At 33.8% G+C, this 25,650-nt stretch overlaps 1 protein-coding gene across 1 annotated transcript in view; it reads right to left on the reverse strand.

Annotated features, from left to right (window-relative positions):
* EXOC5 (exocyst complex component 5) overlaps positions 1 to 25,650 on the reverse strand; it is a 64,958-nt gene that overhangs the window by 20,973 nt on the left and 18,335 nt on the right. The window contains exons 2-12 of the mRNA XM_059373273.1: positions 24,311 to 24,405; positions 23,519 to 23,666; positions 21,309 to 21,503; positions 17,106 to 17,170; positions 13,824 to 13,852; positions 12,541 to 12,650; positions 7,221 to 7,265; positions 6,973 to 7,113; positions 5,891 to 5,973; positions 4,646 to 4,855; positions 2,729 to 2,876 (exon numbers count right to left, since the gene is read on the reverse strand). Of these exons, the coding sequence (XP_059229256.1) occupies positions 2,729 to 2,876; positions 4,646 to 4,855; positions 5,891 to 5,973; positions 6,973 to 7,113; positions 7,221 to 7,265; positions 12,541 to 12,650; positions 13,824 to 13,852; positions 17,106 to 17,170; positions 21,309 to 21,503; positions 23,519 to 23,666; positions 24,311 to 24,405 (1,269 nt within the window). The remainder of the gene's footprint in view (positions 1 to 2,728; positions 2,877 to 4,645; positions 4,856 to 5,890; positions 5,974 to 6,972; positions 7,114 to 7,220; positions 7,266 to 12,540; positions 12,651 to 13,823; positions 13,853 to 17,105; positions 17,171 to 21,308; positions 21,504 to 23,518; positions 23,667 to 24,310; positions 24,406 to 25,650) is intronic.

The following is a 25,650-nucleotide window of genomic DNA, read 5'->3' on the forward strand; positions in this document are numbered from 1 at the left end:
AAAAAAATCATGCTGAGTGAAGAAACCAGAAACACATGTACATATTATAACATAGTATTCACAAAAAATTCTAGAAAATTAATGAACCTCTTAAAGATATCCTATTTAGCTTTTAAGACTCAGTCCTCAAATGTCACCCTCCTTTTGAAAACAAATCTACAGTGACATAAAGCAGATCAGTGGTTCTCTGAGGAAAGAAATGAAGGAAGAAAAGGGGTTTATAAAAGGACAAAAGGAAACTTTTTGGGGTGATGGATCTGTCCATTATCTTGGCTGAAATTAAAGCTTCAGAAATGTAGACGTAACTTATCAAAGTTATCATATTGTGCAGTTTAAATAAATGTAGTTTACTAAATGTCAAAGGTATCTCAAAGTTATTAAAAAAAAAAAAAAGGAAAAAAAGCACCAATCTGTGTATTACACTGCCCTTTTTAAATAATCCTTTAAAGCTTGCATCATCATCATCTACAAGGTGAGATCTAAATTTTCAAGCATGGTATGCAAAAAGTCTATTTATCTTTTCAACCTCCTTTCTCATTACTCTCCCATGTATATTTTTATTTCAAGCATTTTATGCTGCACAGCTGATCTTTGCATACTACTTTTTACATGAACTATTCTCTCCAAGAATCACCTTCTTGAAGATAACTTATGTAGCTTTAAGACTCAGGCCTAAAATGTTCCCTTCTTTTTGAAACCTTTTCAAATAAATACTCTTCCTCAATTCTTTAACCAGGCAGAGCTGGTTGCATTGTCTTTGGTTCCAGCAAGGTGTACCTATTTTGCACTGATCATTTATATGTCTCCCTTCTTTCTCTACAGTATGCAAAAGTAATATATATGTCTTATTTTTACAAACTCAATGTCTAACATATCAGCTGCTACAAAGTAAACATGTGTTTCTTGGATCAGATTGCATTGAACTTCCAACTGAATTTCCATCTTTTAATTTCCAGACAAAAGGTCATGATACAGAGCTAGTTACTATGATGCAAACAATATAATGTTGACAGCTTTAGGTTCAATAATCTTTAGAAATATTTTAACATTATTTCCAGCATTCAGAAAACTAGAGACAGTAATTTACCAAATACACCCATCATCCACCTAGATGTGTCGTATATTAACATTTTTCCAAATGTACTTCAGATTTTTTTCTTTTTGCGGGGGAGGGAGGAAGGGAAGTCCTACATATGAATAAAGTCCCTTAGGTACTCCTCCCTCATGGCAAACACTACCCTGTATCTATCATGTTTTTGCTTGTGCACATCCCTAAACAATATGAGGTATTCTTCTACTTTTTAAATAACTTTATATAGTGGTATTGTACTGAATATATCTTTCCCCCATCTTGTTCTTTTCTCTCAACACTGTATTTTTGAGATATATGATACATATAACTCTAGTTTAGTCATTTAAATTGTTCTATAGCTTTCTAGTGTATGAACAATGTCAATTTATCAATTCTCTTTTCGAGGCACACAATTTGCTTCTGATTTTTCACCATGATAAACAATGCTGCCATGATGTTAGACATGGTATATAGACCTATGAGTTTCTCTAAGGAATTCTCAAGTTACTATCCAAACTATACCAATTTTTACTTCCACTGGTAGCATAAGAAAATTTCTATTGCTCCTCATCCTTACCAACACTTAGTATCATCAGACTTAATTTTTGCAGACTGAATGAGAATAAGATAGTCATTTTCCCATTTTAAGTTTCATCTTCCTATTAGTGAGACTGAATATCTTCCTGGTAATTTACATTTTCTGTATTTGTTTACATGTGTTTATCAAAACTTCTTTCAAAATAACTTGCATATATTATCTCCTCTTTGTAGGTAAGGAATCTGAGCTTTAAAGACATTAGGTAATTGGCCACAAGAAGTGGTTGAGCCAGCTTTTGCGTTCTCTGGCTGATTCCAGAGACCTCACTCTTGGCTACCACATATATTGGACTCAGATGATAGTTACTTTATGTACTGAGAACCCCAACGGGCATTTAATAGTCTTTGTTTTCTATTTATTTATATTTAAATGAGTAATTTATACTGATTTACTGTCCATCAATATAAAATATAGCCCATATATATCAATACAAATAAAAAAATTAAGACTACCTCAACTCTCCATTCTACTGCTTAAGAAGTATGTATCTCAGTTTCTTCATCTGTAAAATGGAATAAAAACCTCACAAGGTTGTTACAATGATGAATTGAGCTATTGGATATCTAAAGAGCATTGGGACATAGCATATGCTGCACAATTATTTCCCACTATTTGTTTTACATAATCTTCTGCTAGTAATATTGGTTACAATACCTTCTCACAGGCTGTGACTTATCTGTTTCCTTTGTTAAAGTGTGTTTGTTGGACAGAAATTCTAAATTTTAATGGAGTCAACTTTTCCTTTGCTATCTGGGTTCTTAAAACACCCTTCTTTCCCTAATGCTCTCTTTCTTTATGAGATGGCTCTAAATCTGCCTTTCATATCTTGATTTAATATCGCTTATAGAAGAAAAATTTGTATATTCAACTTTAAAGTTATATTAAAATATGCTTCTAAATAATTTTAAAATAATTCTGTTCTCCAAAACAAACCCTCTATCATTTTTTATTACAAAAAATAGTTATTCCTAACCAGAGAGCACATTTATATATTATAAACAAGGCAAAGATTAAAAAACACAACCATATAAATAAAATAAATTTATAACTACTCTTACCCTATGACATCTTTCAAAGGCTTGTTTGGTTTCTTGTAAAAGATTAACCACCACTTCTTGAGATAGGAAAGTTTCCCCATGAGTATCGATACTTGGCCCCAGTGGTAAGTTGGTACGTTGTCTAATTTTCTCTTTCAAATCCTGAATACTAATGCATCATAACAACAAATGAAAAGAGAACACTTTACACAGATTTCAAGTACTCTTCAACTTAGTATACATCATCAGAAAAAAATGGACTAATTGCCAGACCTAGAAGTTCTAATTCCAATAATTAGTTCTACAAAGTAAAATAAGCCTTCATCTTTTAATCTTTTTAAAAAAATATTTTATTTATTTATTTGACAGAGAGAGACACAGTGAGAGAAGGAACACAGCAGGGGGAGTTGGAAAGAGAGAAGCAGGCTTCCCGCCAAGCAGGAAGCCTGATGCGGGCTTGATCCCTGGATTTTGGGATCATGACCTAAGCTGAAGGCAGCCGCTTAATGACCGAGCCACCCAGGCGCCTCAAGCCTTAATCTCTAAACAGAAAATTATCTTCTGAAAAATGAGTATATTTGGAGTTATGACCCTTAAATTCTCTCTCTGCTCTATAATTCTGACTCAACAGCCAAAAGTTTCTTGTTTGGTTTCCTTATAAAGTGGACTATTCCAAATAAGTTAATATAACTAACGGTCCTGCTTAAAATAAACTTTAAAATTTCATGTTTTTTAAATACATTTAGTCATTTGAGCATATTGCACATTTCTTTATCATTATTAAAAAACAAGATATATTAAACATAATTTAGCTTTTCTTAGTGACTGAGGGTTACTTTGAACATTTACTATATGGTGGTATCTCTAGAAGATTGGATTTCTTTTGCTCCTAGAATACCTAGCTCTAGACCACTATGAATTTTTTTTTTTTTTTTAAAGATTTTATTTTTTTGAAGCCTGGGTGTCTCAGTTAAGCATCTGCCTTCAGCTCAGGTCATGATCCCAGGGTCCTGTGAATGAGCCCCGCATCAGGCTCCCTGCTCAGCAGAGAGCCTGCTTCTCTCTTTACCTCTGATCCTTTCCCTGCTTATGCTCTTTCTCTCGCTCTCAAAATCTTTTAAAAACAAATAAATAAAGATTTTTTTTCTTTTTTAAGTAATCTCTACACCCAACATGGGACTTGAACTTAGAATCCTGAGGTCAAGAGATGCATGCTCCACTGACTGAGCCAGCCAGGCACCCCAAACTATTACTTTTTTTTTTTTTTTAATTCTCATGGTTGTTCTTTAGTTTATCTCTTCCCTTACTTGCTGCTGCCTTTCAGATGTCACTTCTTACTCCTAATTATAACCACTCCCTGATCATGATTTAGTATATGACCAACTGGGAAACAAGAAACTGATTTGAGTGTACTCTATATTCTAATTATATGGGTCTGCTTAAGTCATTCTGCTTCATTCTAGAATCAAATGGGTTGAGATCTGGATAAGAGGTACCACTAATCCTATAGCAAATCATTTTTTTGTAGTATGTGAATAATTACAGGTTTCAAGATATTAATTTTATCCCCAGATCATCAAAAAGCTCAAGGTATCTAAACTGCAAACTATTTGCTGTTTTTTCCCCCACACCTGCAACAACAGAAACAACGTATTTCCTAGTTAATAACCTGGAATAATTCACTCAATCTGGGGGGGAAAAAAGGAGACTATAGAACTCTTTATAGTGCTGGTATTCTGCTTTACATTTTAATTATATTATGTTGCATTTCAACACGTGGCTCAAGAGACAGGATTTGATCAATGGTGTAAATGAGCTGAGTTAAAGGAGTTCTTCACAGAAAACTCACTGACTGTTAATATTTGACAACTTTGTCCAAATATAATAAAGTTCTTAAAATCTTTAGCTTTAACTACAACATTTAACAAAAACACTCACCCTCCTGTGCCAATGGATCTCTTCTGATGGTTTTTTGAGTCATAATAGCGCTGTAGGATCATAGCACTTCTGCTTTTCAAATATCCAGTCTCCACCTCAATATAGTTCTCCAAATAGGAAATGAAAATGGATTTGATAAGCTTAGACAAGAAAGTCTGTTTATCAGTACCTAAGTTAAACTCCATCAACTTGCTGGAAAGATTTGTGGTTCTTTTCATGGAAAAGGGGGAAAAAAAGATTAATGTATATTTTAGGTATAGTGACAATACTAAGGAATATATATTTTTACAATGTGATTTTAATAACATGTTAAACCACCATTTCTTAAACCTTGAAAGGCACTTAGGATACAAAGAGCAGCTGCACAGGGCTATATGTAATGCAGAAAGGGTATTACAAACAACACTGCAGTTTAGAAAACTGACTACAGATAATTTTGCTTCTCGGAGAGGAAACTGAGGCAACCAACCAGTCTAGAAATGGCAACAGTGGCAGAATGACTTCAATATGTTCTAATGCCATTCCTGATATGGTATCTACGTCAGAATACTGAGAGATCTACTTTCTTTCATTCTCTTTTTTCTTTTTCCATGTAGACTTTCCTCTAATATTTTTGTTTCACATTATTAAAGACAGGCTCACGATAAAAGTTTTCAAATAAATACTTGGGATGGACTTCCTGACTATGATTAATTTTGAAAACCTTCCTCTCAAAATGATAACACTGATGAACAGCAAAAGGACTGGGGGGAAAACTCCACAAGAAGCTTCTGATACAGTATTTCCAAATATTACACTTTCGATTACAAAGCCCAAGGTAAATTTTTATATATACTTACGGCTGAAACTGTCATTTGCTAAGAATTTGTGACTTTCTCAATTTCTAACGTTTTAAATGCCAGATAAATGTAATTATACTATCTCTTAGAGAAAAAAGAATTAAAGAACAGTGAACTAGCTTACAATTAAAACCAGAAACAAAATTTTTGAGTCTTAACGTAAAAAAAAAGTTAAAGTACATGACTATACAGCATAATATCCAATTCCTTAAGTTAACAAGCTAAAAATACTGCTCTTTGTACAATAGTAGTCTATATAACTAAGATTTAATGCTAAAAGGTATACTGCTATCTGACAATCTATTACTCAAAAATTCCTGAATACTTCATTTTCTATTAAAAAAAAAAAAGGAAAGGAAATCTGAGCTGCTACTATTTTCCCATTTTCTAGCAATTAAAAGTATACCTTGTATATAAATCATAGAGATTTTTGAGATACTGTTCTGCATCAGACTTCCTGCATTCTTCTAACTGGTCTTTCACAAAAGTCTGGGAAAAAAAAAGTCAACATTTTGTCATGTAAGTAAATACATTTTTCTCTAAAATTATTCTACATTCTTTAATTGTTCTGATTAAAATACAATGGTAAAGGCAATGCATGGAAAATATACCAATATAAAAAAAATAAGGTTTTTAATTTTTAATGCTTCTCATATTTACAGGTTCATCTATAGCCCTCTTGGGAATAAGTATTAAGAATTTCAAAATATCTTTTCTTTTGAAACTGGCCCATCTTGCCTCATAAAGTACATTTAAAAAGCAAAACCTGAGGTTATATTGATATAGTCAATTCCTTAAAAGTAGCATTTCCCAAACTGTGGCCTGGATATAACCCTAGTGTTCCTTGAGACATTAACAGATACTACTCTAAAATTGGGAAATGCTGTACTTTACACTCCTGTTTCCAGAGAATCACAATACACATTAGTACTTTCAAAGCATATGAAAAGTCCTGAATTATGTTTCAAAAAAAACACATCAGTGTTGCTTAATCCAGTAGTAAACACAGTTTGGGAAACGTTGCTTTAATGTATAATGCTATGGGAGTCAGGTTTGTAAATTAAATTACTGTGTTTTTTCTTTTAATATTAGTACATATTATAAAAAAAAATTCTACAGATTGCACTTGCAATTTTTACTCAACTTCACATATGCCATCTATTGGTCAAAGTGAGCACCGAATAAAAATTAAAATCTGAGGCTACCCCTATATCCCCTCTATAACCTGTTACAACTACTACTGCTATTGGAATAAATTTCAAACGTGCTCTGATGATGCTTAGTGATTATGATTAGTACCTTTTTTCTTGATGAACAGTATTTTTTTAAAAAAGCATGATATTGTCATTCCTTTCCCCTTCACTGAATAAACAGATTATTATCCCAAAGGGCATTATATGAATAAACTAAATTTAAAAAAACTTTAAAAACAGAGGAAAAAAATTCACATATTGCTTTAAGAACCATTTAGTTGATGTTTAAAATTACCTGCAGTTTGATTTCAAATACATTTTGAATAAGTTTAGCCAGTACTGTTTCTGGATTACTAAAGATATCTCCAACTTGTTTGTTCACCCGTTGACAGAGTATTGCTGCATCTTCAAATATATCATTTCTCAAGTAAGCACCCTAAATAGAGCCATTTTACATAGTGAATATATAGTTTTTAAATGGTTCTAAAAATACAGATTAGCATAAAATAAAATAAAATCCAATAAAGTGTACTATTATGTTACCTCTTGGCACTGCTTTATATAAACATCAACACAGTGGGAATAACCCTATGAAGAAGAAAGAAATACATTATCACAGTTCTGGTTTAACTATAATAATAATCATAATAGTAATAATCTCAATAAAAGAATTATTATATGCAATAAAGCTATGTCTATGTCCTAATGAATCACCAATAGTAATAGTTATTGGACTTAAGTAAAATTAAATGTAGAAAACTAATAACATAGTATCTTCTCTCAGTTGCTTCCTTTGAAATTGATCACCTGGTTCATATCCTTATAGCACTTTAGAATGAAAGAACACTGAGATAAGATTTCTGTAAAGTCTTTTGCCCTATGATCACCTAGCCATCTCCTTCAACTCTAAAACATGTTGTGTGCATGCACCCACACACCGATTCACAATCTTGAAAAAGGGTTTACATACGTACATACGTATACCTTGTATGTATGTACATGTATACTTATGTATGTACTTCCTTCTTTACTCTCTTGGGTTCAAAGCATTTGTGTTCCCCTACAAGAATTTGAACAGAGCTGTACTCAACTGGCCTTCTGGAAATTTACTTTTAAAACTGAATCTATTTTAGCAGAACATATTTAAACAAATAATTTGTCATATTAAGCTCTCTATAATGATTTTTATTCATTAACAATTCATACATTAAAAACAAGTAAGCAATGCAAAGTATACTATTGTTTAAAGAGCCATTCTCAATACTCATACAGGTATTTTACTTAAATGAAAAGTCTAAAAAATTACTTCTATTTCCCTACTTAGATACAAATATAAAGTTTTTTATATATATTTTTGTATGTATTTATTCTTTTCTTTTAGATTTTATTTAGTTAGTTAACATACGTCATATTATTAGTTTCAGTGGTAGAATTTAGTGATTCATCACTTACATATAACACCAAGTAATCATTACAAGTGCCCTCCTTAATGCCTGTCACCCATTTACCCCATCTCTCTCCACCTCCCCTACAGTAACCCTGTAATCCTTATAGTCATGAGTTTCTTGGGGTGCCTGGGTGGCTCAGTCCGTTAAGCGTTCTGCCTTCGGCTCAGGTCATAATCCCTGGGTCCTGGGATCAAGCCTGATGTTGTGCTTCCTGCTGAGCAGCGAGCCTGCTTCTCCCTCTTCCCCTGCTTGTACATTCTCTCTCTATCAAATAAATAAAATCTTAAAAAAAAAATAAAAATTCCTTACGGTTTGCCTGCCTCTCTGTTTTTATCTTGTTTTTCCTTCCCTTCCCCATGTTCACCTGTTTTGTTCCTTAAATTCCACATATGAGTGAAATCATATGCTATTTGTCTTTTTCTGCTTGACTTATTTTGCTTAGCATAATACCCTCTAGTTCCATCCACATCACTGAAAATGGCAAGATTTAATTCTTTTTGATGGCTTAGTAATATTCATACATACACACACACACACACACACCCACACACACACACCCTCATCTTCTTTATTCATCAGTTGATGAAAACTGGGCTCTTTCCATATTTTGGCTACTGCGGACATTGTTGCTATCAACCTTCAGGTGCATGGGCCCCTCTGAATCAGTGTTTTTGTATTCTTCGGGTAAATACCTAGAAGTGCAATTGCTCATTCATAGGGTAGTTCTAGTTTTAACTCTTTGAGAAATCTCTGTACTGTTTCCAGAGTGGCTGCACCAGTGCATTCCCACTAACGGTGTCCCTTTCTCTATATCCTCACCAACATCTTGTTTCCTGACTTAATTTTAGCCATTCTGACTGTTGTGAGGCGGTATCTCATTGTGGTTTTGATCTGTATGTCCCTGATGCTCAGTGATGTGGAGCATTTTTCATGTGTCCACTAGCCATTTGTACGTTTTCTCTGGAGAAATGTCTTCTGCCCATTTCTTGACTGGATTTTTGTTTTCTTTCAGTGTTGAGTTTGATAAGTTCTTTAAAGATTTTGGACACTAACCCTTTATCAGGTATGTCATTTGCAAATATCTTCTCCTATTCCATACATTGCCTTTTAGTTTTATTGATTGTTTCCTTTGCTGTGCAGAAGCTTTTTATCTGGATGAAGTCCCAATCATTTTTGCTTTTATTTCCCATGCCTCTACAGCCTCTACAGAAATGTTTAGTAAGAAGTTGCTGTGTCTAAAGTCAAAGAGGTTGCTGCCGTGTTCTCCTCTAGGATTTTGATGGATTCCTGTCTCACATTTAGGTCTTTGAGTCATTCTGAATTCGTGTATGGTGCAAGAAAATGATCCAGTTTCATTCTTCTGCATTTGCTGTCCAATTTTCCCAACACCATTTGTTGAAGAGAATGTCTTTTTTCCATTGGATATTCTTTCCTGCTTTGTTGAAGATTAGTTGACCATACAGTTGTACGTCCATTTCTGGGTTCTCTATTCTGTTCCATTGATCTCTGTATCTATTTTTGTGTTGGTACCACACTGTCTTGAAGATTGCAGCTTTGTAATACAGCTTGAAGTCCAGAATTGTGATGCCACCAGCTTTGGTTTTCTTTTTCAACATTCCTTTGGCTATTCAGGGTCTTTCCTGGTTCCATACAAATTTTAGGATTGTTTGTTCCAGCTTTGTGAAAAATGATGGTGTTATTTTGACAGGGATTGCACTGAATGCACAGATTCCTTTGGATAGTACAGACATTGTAACAATGCTTATTCTTCTAATCCATGAGCATGGAATGTTTTTCCATTTCCTTGTGTCTTCCTCAATTTCTTTCATAAGTGTTCTACAGTTTTCAGAGTACAGATCTTTTACCTCTGTGGTTAGATTTTTCCTAGGTATCTTATGGTTCTTGGTACAACTGTAAGTGGGATTGATTCCTTGATTTCTCTTTTTGCTGCTTCAATATCGGTGCACAGAAATGCAACAGACTTCTTTGTGGTTTTATTACCTGTGACACCGCTGAATTTCTGTATCAGCTGCAGCAGTTTTCTATGGAGTATCATATCATCTGCAAAGCATGAGCTTGAATTCTTTGGTAATTCGGACGCCTTTTCTTTTTGTTGTCTGACTGTGGAGGCTAGAACTTCCAGTACTATGTTCAACAATAGTGGTTAAGAGTGCACATCTCTGTCATGTTCCTGACCTTAGAGAAAAAGTTCTCAGTTTTTCCCCACTGAGTATGACAGTAGCTGTGGGTATTTTATATATGGGCTTTATTATGTTTAGGTATGTTCCATCTATTCCTACTTTCTTAAGGATTTTTGTCAAGAAAAGATACTGTATTTTGTCAAATGCTTTTTCTCCATCTATTGAAAATATCATACGGTACTTATCCTTTCTTTCATATTAATGCAGTGTATCACACTGATTGATTTGTAGATATTGAACACCCCTGCAGCCCAGGAATAAATCCCACTTGGTTATAGTGAATAATCCTTCTGATGTACTACCGAATTCAATTAGATAGTATCATTCTGCATCCACATTCTGTATCCACATTCACCAGGACTGTATATTGGTCTGTAATTCCCCTTTTTAGTGGGTTCTTTTAAAACCTTCTGGTTTTTGGATCAAGGTAATGCTGGCCTCAAGAACAGATCTGGAAGTTTTCATTTCATTTCTATTTTCTGGAACAGTTTCAGAAAAACAGCTAGTAATTCTTCTTTAAATGTTTGAGAGAATTCTCCAAGGAAGCCATCTGGCCCTGGACTCGTCTGTTGGGAGATTTTTTACTACTGATTCAATTTTTTTTGCCGGTTATGGGTGTGTTCAGGTTTTCAATTTCTTCGTGTTTTAGTTTTGGTGGTTTATTTGTTTCTAGGAATTTATATGTTGGCATATAATTGCTCATAATATTCTCTTATAATTGTATTTCTGCAGTGTTCCTCTTTCATTTATGATTTTATTTATTTGGGTCCTTTCTCTTTTGTTTTTGGTAAGTATGGCTAGGGGTTTATCTTTTGTTAATTTTTTTTTCTTTTTTTTTTCTTTTTTTTAAAGATTTTATGTATTTATTTGACAGAGAGAAATCACAAGTAGATGGAGAGGCAGGCAGAGACAGAGAAGGAAGCAGGATCCCTGCTGAGCAGAAAGCCCGATGCAGGACTCGATCCCAGGACCCTGAGATCATGACCTGAGCAGAAGGTAGCAGCTTAACCCATTGAGCCACCCAGGCGCCCCAATTTTTTTTTTTTCTGATAATCACTCTTTTCGTTGTTGTTGTTGTTGTTAATTCTTTCAAAGAACCAGCTCCTACTTTTGTTGATCTGTTCTACTTTTTTTTTTTAATTTCTATATCATTATTTCTGCTCTAATCCTTATTACTTCCCTTCTCCTGTTGGATTTAGGCTTTATTTGCTGTTCTTTTTCCAGTTCTTTTAGGTGTAAAATTAGGTTATGTATTTGCTTCTTGAGGAAAGTCTGTATTGCTATATACTTCCCTCCCAGCACCACCTTTGCTGTACCCCAAAGGTTCTGGACTGTCATGTTTTCATTTTCATTTGCGTCCAAGAATTTTTTCAATTATTCTTTAATTTCCCGGTTGACCCATTAATTCTTTAGTAAGATGTTCTTTACCTTCTATTTACTTGTAGTCTTTCCAAATTTTTTCTTGTGGTTGACTTTGGTTTCATAGCATTGTGGTCTGAAACTAAGCAAACACTATTTCTTTAAGCACTTTCTTTGTAGAAATACAATGCCATACAGGGATTCTTTCCCTAATTCAAATTCCAAGAAGACAATATTCCTTTGTATTACCATATGATCCTCTGAATTTAATTTAAATCTTTTACTAGTTACATTCCATCTACTCTCTGATTCCTACATTCCACTAGAAATTTAAAGCTTAATCTTTTTTTTTCAAAGATTTTTATTTATTTATTTGACACAGAGAGAGATCACAAGTAGGCAGAGAGGTGGGCAGAGAGAGAGGGAAGCAGGCTCCCCGCTGAGCAAAGAGCCTGATGCAGGGCTTGATCCCTACCCTGAGATCATGACCAGAGCGAAGGCAGAGGCTTAACCCACTGAGCCACCCAGGCGCCACTAAAGCTAAATCTTCTTGCTTTCATCCTATTACATGTTTGACTAAAAACATAAATTATTTAAAAACAAGAAGACAGTATGATTTTCTCTGTCAACCTATATAAAAATCAACTGACAAAATATCAATATTTTTGAATATAAAATAATACCTAAAATTTAATATTATTTATGTGAAATATATATTCAAATATCAAAACAATAAAAATTGTCACTGTGATACAGTTATACAACTATAATAAAATCAGAGACTATACTATACAGAATTTATATAATTTCTACAATCTTAAAAACTAAACTTCGTTTTTATTAATTACTATTTACCTTAAAATGAAGCAAAACTGCTGCTACTTCTCTCATTCTGGAGATTTCACCTCTTCTTTGAGCACTAGTAAACTCCTGAATCAGTTGGCATTCTAAATCATGGTATTTACCTAAACATAAAAAGAAAGTCATTCATCTACAATGGGACATTCAAGGTATTCAAGTTATTTACAAACATATAAATTATTTACAAATATAATGACAATGGATCTACCTTTCTTTTTAAAGAATTACAAAAAAAAAGTGAATCTAGCCTTATAATGTACCATGATACATAAATCTATTATTTTCAACACAATAAAATATTCCCAACCAGTGATCTGATTACCATTTACCAGTGTTACTTAAAAAATCAGTTAACTGAGATAAACCTCTGGATTTCATTTTTGATAATAAGAGATAGGAAAAAATCTTAAACCTAAAGCTATAGAAAGGGTGAAGAGGACTATAAAACTCCTTACTAGAGATCAGAAGTCTTTACCATGAACAATGGTGGATTCAACACCAAATCTCACCTTAAGATAATACATAGCATCTGATTCACTCCATTACAGAGGCTACTAATGTTCTGAATGAAAACCTGAACTTTGGACTTATCTATAGTAATCAAAAACAGTGCCAGGAAGTCCAACTATCTATGTCATTCTGATGTAGCACTTCTTGGAAAACAAGTGGCTCTCTGAACCTTCTATGCAATGGCATCCCAAACATGACCCAGGTTACCACAGGAGCCTGCAAATATTGTGGCTTTTCCAGAAACCTAGACTGACCTACTTAAAATATAACCCAAAGATTGAAAAGAATAAAACTAATCATGTAAGGAGTAGTATCAGTACCAAAATGCTTATATGCACTTGGCCTTTAAAAAAAACACCTTCTTGAGACATATATGTATGGATATAAAATAATCTCCAAGATACATTGTTAAATTAAAAATACATGGTATAAAACTATTTGTATAGTATGCTAGCCAATTATTTTAAAATAACTGGGGACAGTAGAACTAAATTCTATACACACACATGCACGCACGCATGCACACCCACATGATTTTTCCGATGCTTACATATCTACAGCACACTGAAGAATACACAAGAAACTGGTAATGATTATTTTAAGGAAGAGGAGTCAAACTCAGGGATGGGGAGGGAGGATGACATTGTTTCCACTATCTCTCTTTTTACTATTTTTTTTTCTTTTACACAAGTATTTTTATTATCTATTTAAAACTAAATACTTTAATATGCTATTTTAAATACTTTTAAATACTATTAAAAACTTACTTGCAATTTTGGATTTTACTTCTGAAAACCTGAAAGATAAAAATCAATAATAAGGTTCATTAGTAATGACAAATATACCATAGTAATCTAAGATGTTAATAAAAGGGGAAAAAAGAATCTGGGGAGTATAAGGGAACTCTTTTTACTAAAGGTCATCACTGGGAAGAAGAGACAGAGGGAGGGAGGAAAGGAAAAGGAAAAGAGGGAGGGAGGGAAGGATGGAGGGAGGGAAAAAGGGAAGAAGGGACGTGAAGAATAAAGAAAGAAAGAAAGCAGGCAAGACAGCCAGCCAGCTAGTCAGCTAGCCAGCCAGCCAGAAGAGAAAGCAGGCCAGGTAACAAAACTGAACTGGGGCAATTCAGATGGGGTAACTGGTTCTCATTAATGAAATTTTCATTGAATAACCAGTAACTTCTTTTTTTTTTTTTTAAAGATTCTACTTATTTTTTTTTTTTAAAGATTTTATTTATTTATTTGTCATAGAGAGAGAAGCGAGAGCAAGCACAGGCAGACAGAGTGGCAGGCAGAGGCAGAGGGAGAAGCAGGCTCCCTGCCAAGCAAGGAGCCCGATGTGGGACTCGATCCCAGGATGCTGGGATCTTGACCTGAGCCGAAGGCAGCCGCTTAACCAACTGAGCCACCCAGGTGTCCCAATAACCAGTAACTTCTTATAGAGGGAGAAGTTCTATATGAGACATTAACAACTCCACCAGCTCCAACACTGAGCTACTATTTCAACACATTATTCACTAACATTTTAAATTCCTTGATACTTATCTATTTGCCCCTTCTGTTGGATTTTTTCACATAAAATTTAAAAGAAAAACAATGATAAGTATATGAAAAATAAAAAGGATCCAGCAACATGTCTTACAGACTAACCATTCAATCTTTGCAAATTCAGAAACCAAAATATCACATACTAGCATACGCTTGAAATTTTTAAAAACTTAAGTATTGGGGTGCCTGGGTGGCTCAGTGGGTTAAAGCCTCTGCCTTCGGCCTAGGTCATGATCCCAGGGTCCTGGGATCGAGCCCCGCATCGGGCTCTCTATTCAGCAGGGTGCCTGCTTCCTCCTCTCTCTCTGTCTGCCTCTGCCTACTTGTGATCTCTGTCTGTCAAGTAAATAAATAAAATCTTAAAAAAAAAAACCAAAAAACTTAAGTATCAAGGGAAAAGATACATCATGGAAAATTAATGTTGAGAGATCCTATGCAATCAGTTTGGAGAGGAGGATAGCTGGCAAAAGAGATGGCAAAGGCAGATAAAGAAGGTAATAAAAATTCAGAGTTATACAAAATTGATGTATCAAAGTCATGGTGGATTAGAGAGTGCATGTAAGGCCATATGATCGTTCTGAAAAAATTAAATCTAATTAGGACATATATTCAATTCCAAGTCTCGGTAGAGAGGCTAAAACAAAACTGTCAAGAGAATTATATAGGTGAGAAGTGAAAGATGATGAGTATATATAGAACAGGATGGACAGATTATCCAATAATTATCAAGCACCTTTTGTGAGCCACACATTTAACCTACTTAAGTAAATGGTCCAACTCTGAAATGAGATAGAGAGGTTTTGGGGATGACTTTAAAAATCATTGCTCATGAAGCACCTGGCTGGCTCAGTCTGTACAACATGATTGTGAGTTCAAGCCCCATGCTGGGTGTAGAGATTAGTTAAATAAACTTTAAAAATCAATCAATCAATCAAGGAGATGGGAATGATAGTTCTTGGTGAGACTAAAGCAATATACTGTAATATTTATATTTTGAAGATACCATTTCTTTTCTGATTTTTTCGAAGTATATATATTTTTTAAATACTCTATTTATTTGAGAGAGAGCAGGGGAGGGGTGGAGGAGAAGCAGACTCCCCGCCAAGCAGGGAGCCTGACACAGGGCTCGATCCTGGAGCCCTCAGATCATGACCTGAGCCAAAGGCAGACACTTAACTGACTGAGCCACCCAGGCACCCCTCAAAGTATATTTTAACACAAAATATGAGCTCAATCTCTTCAATAAATTTTAGTAACATAACAAAGATTTTCCCTAAGATTTTCAACTATGTTTTAATGACTTAATATTTCTTTATAAAATATATGAGACTATCTTTCTGGCCCTAATAAAATATTATGTTAATAAACAAAACAGAGGGTGCCTGGGTGGCTCAGTGGGTTAAACCGCTGCCTTCGGCTCAGGTCATGATCTCAGCATCCTGGGATAGAGTCCCGCATCTGACTCTCTGCTCAGCAGGGAGCCTTTCTCTCTGTCTACTTATGATCTCTGTCAAATAAATAAATAAATCTTAAAAAAAAAAATAAACAAAACAGAATTATTCAGAAAAAAAATCATGATTCGTCATGCTGGGAAAAATATGAGATTATTAGCAATAGCTAAATGATACATGACCATCACAGCTCATTCTACATGATGACTCAGAGTTTGCGGGTAGGGAATTCATTCTCACCCTATGTTTGTATTGCAAGCTTTAAGTATAGCAATACATTTATATTCTACCTGTACCCAAGGATCCCCAAGTACTGCCCCAAATAATAACAGATATATTGTCTGTTATATGAAGACTTGTTTTTTTCAGACATTCATGAGGAAAATAAGATTTTATTAAAAAGTCCACCATTCTATGGACTGAAGGGAAATCATGAAAAAAAATCTTCTCCATAAAGTTTCTTTTAAAATGAAACCATTAATACCTGACTTAGCAACGGCCATAGGGCCTTGCATCTAAAGCAAGGTTTCTGAACCTGGTGTCCCTAGGGAAGAGTCTGTGGCTAGGCCAAGAGTCTAAAATTCCATGAAGTTGCATATCATAATCTGTGTGTATCTGAGTTATGAGAAGAAACTTTACAGCTTTTATCAGCTTTCTGAAGGTGTCTAAAACCCCCAAAAGTTTAAGAATTCTTATCTACATATAAGAAAAAAACAGCTGAATGATCCCATGTTTAAATTTTCCCTGTCCTCTCCCACCCAGGTTATCAAAGTCCAAAAAATGAAAATTCAAAATAATCATGTTAGTAAATTTCAAAATTCTCCTTCAGCAATTTCTTTTCAGAAGAGACAAAGGACTAAAAGTACTTCAAGGTATATCATTAAATGTAGATATTAAGAGACTACATTTCTTCAGTCAACTATTATATGTGTTGTACAAAGGGGTTACTCAATAAATTCTTGTTGAATAAGCAAAACCGTACAGGGAAAAATACAACTTTATCTATAAATTATAGCATATTTTCAAATTAGCTCTTGAGAAATAAACTTGCCTGTCAAAAGGTAACTCCTGGGCAATTAGGTGCAACTTCTGAATGATGTCTGCTGCCTCCTTTATCTATTCAAAAGTAAATGAAAGCAGTAATTAAAAAAAAAACCCCATGCATATCAAAAACATTTTTATAATTGAAAATAGCCCACAGACCCTCATTCCAACAATTTTCTTTTAAAATTCACAAAAATAAAACCTTGCGAGCAACAGAAAGACATCTGGGATATCACTAATACAAAGTCAATAAAACATAATATTTGTCTCTCTGGTATTGAAATTTTGTGATTTTATAATGCCACAGTCCCTTCCTAATGAAACCTGTAGCTCAAATTTACTTGGAAAAAACTTAAGTCATTGTTTGCTAAAAGCAAGAATTTCTCTTCTGGTTTATGAACTCAAAAAAGACAAATAAGATTTATGAAAGTAATTCAGATCATATTACTGCATATATGTTACTTTAAGCTAAATGCATAAAACAATAAAAATACCTGTCATTTAATAAATACATAAATTTATAAAACTTGTTCTAAAAGCAAAGACAGAATTTAATATGAAGTCTCCTGAATGAAATATGGTACAAAAATGTGTTTACTTATTTATAAGTTGTAAAATTAAAGGGCTAAGGTCAAGGGTCTGAAGTTCTTATTAGCAAATATGTGACTGTGATTACTTACACTAATACGTAGGGTGGTTATGTAATAGTCACTTTTTCTTTAAATGTCACATAAGTACTGAGTTTTATTTCAGCACACCCTTAATAACTGATTTTATGCTCATTCTCTATTACACTAAAACACAAAAAAAGACTTAAAAACATGAAGGAAGAGCTAAAAGCATTACTATAGCTCTTTCTAAGTATCATGTGAAGTCTGGAAAGTAACAGTGGTTAACAGCAGGGTCAAAGAAAAAATATCACTGTTCTCAAACAGTGATTATAGATTTCAGTTTCACTTATCTCTTCTCTCCTAGTCAGCAAGTCACTGTCATTTTCAGTTATCACTCACTCAATCCTGCTGCACATGGGCACAGGTACTACTGCAGTATCGCTTTTCACCATGTCATTTAGTTGGACTAGCAATATCCATCCTTTTCTCCTCACCAATATCCCCTTCAGAAAAGACCTGCCTGGACCACAGCCATTTCGATGTTTCCATCAGAAATTTGTTCCTATCTTTTAAGAGATGGAAGTTCCCATTATGTACTGTTTGCAAACTTTGCATAAATGCAGTGGGAATATAGTAGCAAATAACACTTAATTTTATTGAATTTCTATAGGTAATTGTTTTGGAAAAATCATTTAAAGCACTATAGTTCTTAGGGTCGTTCATCACTTAAAATGTACTACAACAGTAAGTACAGAAGTTGTCAAACCACAATGTAATCATTTGCTAAATCTCGAGTGAGGTGAGAGACCAGCCATACTAGCAAATGGTGTTAAAGATAATCAGAGTCATCAGGCGTTATCTACATGAAGCACAATAAGCTGTGATTCTAGGAACAAAAACAGCTAACATATTTTGTAAGAACAGAGGTAAGAGGAAATATGTACTATGGACATAAAATAGGTCTTTCCTAGGGAAGAAAATTAAAGATTCTGAGAAACAAAGATTAAAAAAACAAAAATGGCTATGGAGCAGGAAGATATCTTCTCCCATTCCAATTCCTTCCACAATCATACACTTCCCTAGCTATGTGGGTGATTTTCTTTCCTTTGGGAAGATAGAAATTGAGATAGCCAGAAGGTTATCTGATAATTAACAGTCTAATACCATATATGAGTTCCTAAGTATAGTTAACTGTGATAGTACAAAGCCAAAAATAATGATTCACAGTTAGCAAACAGTAACTCAAAACTTATGGAAGACATGAGAGAAAAATAAAACAATTGGGGGGAAAAGGAACAAAATATAAGAAAAAGAGACACAGGGCACTTGGGTGGCTCAGTCAGCTGAGTGTCCAACTCCTGGTTTTGGCTCAGGTCGTGATCTCAGGCTCATAAGATTGAGCTCCACATCAGGCTCTTTGCTCTGTGCTTAGGAGTCTGCCTGAGATTCCCTCTCTCTCCTTCTGCTCCCCCTTACCCCCAATGTGTGCACATTCTCTCTTTCTCTCAAGTCTTTAAAAAAAAAAAGAACACAAGATGAAAGAAAACGGAATATAAAAAAGAGTAAAGCAAAGGAGAAGAGGAATTCACTTAAAAACCGTAGGTCTATACTTAGACCTCAAAAATTATAGTTAAGTGACCAAGTGAATGAACTAGCAATTTGAAGACTTCTTCCAATTAAAACCTCAAAATTTAACAGGTAACAATAATACCAAGAACTATACAATTACCTGAGGATAATAAAAAAAATTTTTTTTAGGATTTTATTTATTTATTTGACAGACAGAGATCACAAGCAGGCAGAGAGGCAGGCAGAGAGAGCAGGAGAGGCAGGCTCCCTGCTGAGCAGAGAGCCCAATGCGGGGCTCGATCCCAGGACCCTGGGATCATGACCTGAGCTGAAGGCAGAGGATTTAACCCACTGAGCCACCCAGGTGCCCCAATTGAAATGTTTTTTAAAAAATGTAAAGAACCTAATTTCAAGATGTAAAATATTACAAGTAATACAAATCAGATTAAAAATATGCATGTTCAGGCATATTTTTTCCCTTGGATTATAAATGGCTGCCTTGGCTGCATTCAGATAAACAGGACAACTCACATTGGATAAATTATCTACATTTGGTTTATAATAGCATAAATAGATTTCATAATCCTATAGGTATAATCCAAGGTAATCCAAGTTATAAAATTTAAACTATATACTTTTCATGTTTAAAACATATTTATAATATGCATAAATATATACTTTTATATTATAAATACATGTTCATATTTAGTAAATATAAAATAAAACATTCCATAAACTATCCTGGAAAACAGTTCATTGTTTGAGCATGGGGTGTGTGTCTATATATATGCATATCTACTCTTCTGCTTAAAAATCACATAAATCTAATAAAAGCTAGATATGGCCACTGTTTAACAAGTGTTTAAATATGATAATGTTCTTAATGCTAATCTTGTCAATTCAATTTTATACTATAAACGCAACTGCTCATACTAATTATTTATTTATTTATTGAAAGATTTTATTTATTTATTTATTTGACAGCTAGAGATCACCGGAAGGCATAGAGGCAGGCAGAGAAAAAGGAAGGAAGCAGGCTTCCCACTGAGCAGACAGCCCGATGAGGGGCTTGATCCCAGGACTCTGAGATCACAACCTGAGCTGAAGGCAGAGGCTTTAATCCACTGAACCACCCAAGAGCCCCATACTAATTATTTAAAATACTGTCCTTTCCTTACAGGTATTTTGTAAAATATGTAACTGTTTCTTCAAAGATCTCTAAAAATTATAAATTCTATAAGCCTATACAGTTCCTACTCACAAAAATGTATTGCTTAATTCAAAGTAAACTTCAACAATACCTAACTTTTAACATTCCACAATCAAAAATATTCCATGGAGTAAACTTGGAATAATTCAGGGAGAACTATATTTATATATTAGAGGACAATGTTACTATATGCATATACTATCTATTAGAATTTTTTCATGCATTTTGATTTTTCTCCATGGGAGGAAGAAAGTCACCTAAGTATCTTCCTTTCAAGACTGTAGAACAGCCAATACTTAATACTTAGACCAGTATTAAGTGACTTGTGCTATGAAAAGGATTAATATAAACAATTCAGATTTTTCAATTCTCTTTATTCCAAACTATACTTGAATTCTTTATAAGAGCTCTTTATTCAAGTAATAGAAATGAGAAGCTCTGCATTCCTCATGGAGAAAGATACTTCAGCCTGTCAGACTATATCTTCACCCAATGGAATATAACTGTTAAATTACATTAATATTAAAAGTCAACTATGGAAAAGAAAAACTTATTAACACAGTTATCTCAGCATTATCAAAACACACACAATTTCATAAACAAAAATTCCATACAATCCTGCAATTAAAAATCTGAGTATACACACTTCATCAGTACTCTGCAGCAAGTGCATTAAAACATACTTCAGAACAATAAAAAGTTTTAATAAGTCAGCTACTTGGTGATTTGAAAGTAGTAACTGGAAAATAATAAATATAGTTCATAATTTGGGCATTGTTATTAGTGATGCAGGTGCTTTTATCCTTCTGATAGTACTCACCTTTTCAGAATTTGTAAAAACATCAGATTTCAATTCTCCATCTAGAAACTCATTAAAGTATTTCATCAATTTCTGAGCTTCCACTGCCCGCTGTCTAGGTGTGTTTACCCCTTCCAACTGGTCTCCAAGGTGACAGACCTTGGTTGCTACATAGCTGATGTGCTCATCTAGTTCTTGGAAATGTTGGAAGGCAACCTAGGAAAAATGCGCAGAAGCATAAAATACAATCAGAGAATCCAGTTTATAAGTGAATTCATATCAAAACTAGACCATCAGTCTCATCTCTACTCTCTAACTTAGGTAACTAAAGATAACACAGAAGTTATATGTGAGCTAACTAGAACAATTTATGCCCATTAGCACTGCATGATCTGAAAACTTTTTAACAAAGTTGGACACATTTATACCTTTAACTATAAAAATAATATTTTATCATGAATATTTGTTAAGCAATAAAAGAGTATCCTATTTAACAACATTCCCAGTACAATTAAGTCCTAAACAATGATTCTGAAATCAACAAACTAAGTATCAAAGGGACCAGTGATTTGAACAATTTGCTTGCTACTACACTGAGTCAAAAATGTCAGAAATAAAAGGCATTAATTAAAAATAGAGCATTTAACATTTATTTCAAATATCTGAAGAAAAAATGCTAGTATTAGAAATAAGGTAAGAAGATTTTGCCCAGTTTTGAAAACACAAAAGACTGTAACAATTATTCAATTGAAGCAAAGGTAAATACTTCCTCACATATTCTTCCCCTTTTTCCAGGGTACACAGGCTGTCATGTGGTATTTGAAAGTTACATACTTAACTTGTAATGCCTCAGAATTGCCAATAACAAAACTGCTGATAATTCAGTATGGCACTTTTGTTCTGACTTTAAGTTATGAGATGAGGGAGGAAGAAACTGCAAACATTCACTAAGGACTTCCTCTGTGCCAGACACTGTTCTAAGCACATTACATGTATTTAATTATTTAATCCTTTTAACAACTTATTTTATAGATGGAAAAAACTGAGGCACAGGGAAGTTGTTTGAGATTATAACATTAGTAAGTGGCAGAGCAGACAGTCTCCAAAGCTTCTTTTTTTTTTAGTCTCCAAAGCTTCTTAAATTAACTATTAATACTATTATTATTACCAAGAGAAAACTGCATTATAAGTATTTGGAATCTTATCACTTTGACTACTTAAAAAGGCATTTTCTGTCTTACATAAATTACTGACTTTATTAAATATTTTTCCACAGCCATATATACTTAAGTGAAGGAAATCAAATAAATATAATGTGAGCGGAAATCAGTTCGCTAATTCCTAACACTAAAGAACAGACCCTGGGAGGCAGCAATGCTAAGCAGGACTCCATGAACTACATTTATAAAGGGCAATCAGGTTCCAGATAAGGCCCAAGCTGTAAAAGGGATTCACATGATCCAGATTCAGTTTGGGACTTAAGAATGGCTTGGAAAGGGATGCCTGGGTGGCTCAGTTGGTTAAGCAGCTGCCTTCGGCTAAGGTCATGATCCCAGCATCTGGGATCAAGTCCTACATCAGGCTCCTTGCTCCACAGGGAGCCTGCTTCTCCCTCTGCCACTCTGTCTGCCTGTGCTCTCTCTCTCTCTCTGACAAATAAATAAATAAAATCTTAAAAAAAAAAAAAAAAAAAAGAATGGCTTGGAAGTTGCTTACTTACCACAGGGCCAGGCTAGTGATTTGATTTTACTCCAAAATGGACTGAGGAAGAGTTCTGAATCCACTCTCACTGTGGCATCACAGTTCTCATTTGAGTATATACCACATGATTTGTAGAAAACTTCCCAGATTAGGGGAAAAACTGATCCAGGCAATAGCTGTTCTGGTATTAACTTTGTTTTATGCTTAATGAGAATACAAATGACTACTTAAATATCCAAGCTAATCATGAGCCCCTAAAAATGCAGGTCTGCTAAAGTTTGCACTGTGACTGTACTGGATACCACTCCAACCTAAGAAGGATCTACCATGATCACAAACCACAGATCAACAGCAAGTCAGTGCTAAGAGTGGCTGTTAACAATTCACTGACATTTTTCCCCAGAAATGGGAACAGTTGATAGAAACCTCAACAGTTACTATTACGTGACTAGAGTTTTTAAAGAACTTAATAGTGGAAGGAAATAAAGATATTATAACCTGTGTAAACTATTCATAGCTTAACTGTTTACCTGATTGCTTTTCTGGAGCTCTTGTACCTTCTTGGCAAATTCCTTGGCTTCTTTCTGACACTGTTGCTCTAGCTTCTCTACTTTCCTTTGAATCCTTTCATCCATTATCTGTAGTTCCTGAATATGATTTACAAATTCTTCTAATAACCTAATAGAGGAAAATCAGAATATATATATCAATTCATCCATGAGTAATCTTTAGGAACTGGCCAGTTCACTTGTAATAAAGTATCAATAACCATCCCCTGAAGTAGGGATGACCATGTTAATTTTCTCAAGAACATCTTTGGGATTATCTTTATGATGAATGAAAACCTCACCCAGGAAAAAAAAAGAAAACCTCACCCAGAATCTCTTCTACTTGCCAGAATAGAAATCAATTTTATAGAAAATAGTCAAAAAGATAAAAATATATATTTAATATATATACTATAAAAATATTTATAGACTATATAAAAATAACATTGTGCATTCCAGGGAATAGTGACATATTCAACATGCTTTTATTTTAGAATATAATCAACCTTTTCTAATTTATTATTAATTGGAGAAAAAATTAAATTCTTTTAACACAATAAAACCCCTCCCCTAACACTATTTGAAGTCATTCTCTAAAATAAAAGAAATATAAAAGAAAACAACCCCTAATTCTAATGCTTTTATCATTACTGGCCAAGTATTAACTAAAATCCCTTCACACAAACTTTGGAAGGAATTTCAATAGTCACCTCTATTCCAAACACAAATTTGTACTAGACTGGATCTATGGGGAAAAAAACATTTTTACTTCACCTTTTGGGATCGAAAGCTTCAGGACCCCCTCTAGAGCCTCCTCCTGGGGTTCTCCACACAAGTCGTTCAATATACTCATCTGCCACAAAAGGCTCCTAGTTTACAAAATAAATGTTCTTTTAAAAAGTTCGGAGGAGATAAATTAATGCTACTTACAAAAATGAAACAGGTTCTACTATGTGAGGTCTTAAAATGGAATTAAATTTCCATTTAAACACATCAATATTATTAAAATGTACAAGGCTGTTTCATTTTTTTAAATGAATAGATTAATAAAAATTAGGATATTAAAATATTAGAATAGTATTATAATTAGTTAGAACATCCCTATGTAAAAATGAACAAAGGATACAATTTATAGAAGACATACGAGAAACATGAAATACTTGTGGCCTCACTAATCATCAAATAAAATCAAATTATCATTTTTTTTTAATGACACACATTGAAAAAGTGGTTTTTTTGGTAATTACAATATGCAACACAGGAGAGGGTAAACTGAAATTCACATACTCATGTTTTAGAAACATTGATAGGTAGAATATTTTTGAAGGACAACAGATAATGATTTAATAACATCAACAGCATTACAAATGCTTATACCCTTTAACCCAGTAATTCTACCTTTAAAATTCTAAGGGGAAAGCAGATACGAACACAACAATTTTTGCTGAATGTTCACTGAGTATTATGTATAATACCTCAAAATTGTCTCATAAATATTCAATAAGTCATTATTTAAAAATAATGACAAATTTGCAGGATGAAAAACTATCTTCCTATTAAAATCATGCTAAAAAATTAAATGCAAAAATGTTTACATATAATACTGATGAATACACATACACTTTTCTAAATTTTCTCAGAAAAAAATTGTGAAAAAAAAAGAGTATTCAAGTAGAAGACCCAATCAAGAAACTAAACATTCAAATGTTCACCATTAGCTGACAATAAATTTTTTAGACTAATACACACTAATTTATGTACTTTTCATACTACCTTCTTTCACAAAACTGGATATCATATATTGCCTCCCATTTAGCATGTAACTTAAAACTAGTAGCATTTGCTGGTGATTCTAGTTTGAATTCTCCATTTGTTAATCATATGTTAAAAACATATTTTCATTGATAAACATTCATTGAACAATAAAATTTCCAGTGCCAAGCACTGTTAGGCTTTGAAATAAAAAGATATATTAAAAAACTGTAACCTCAAGAAACTCACATCCTAATAGGGGAAAAATTATAAAGAATGCATCATATGTGATACATAAAAGAAAGAATGTGTGCAAACTTTAATATTAAACACTTCTAGTAAACTTTTACCTCAGCAGGTAG

This window comes from Mustela nigripes, chromosome 13, assembly GCF_022355385.1.
Source record: "Mustela nigripes isolate SB6536 chromosome 13, MUSNIG.SB6536, whole genome shotgun sequence".
Taxonomy (NCBI): Eukaryota; Metazoa; Chordata; class Mammalia; order Carnivora; family Mustelidae; genus Mustela; species Mustela nigripes.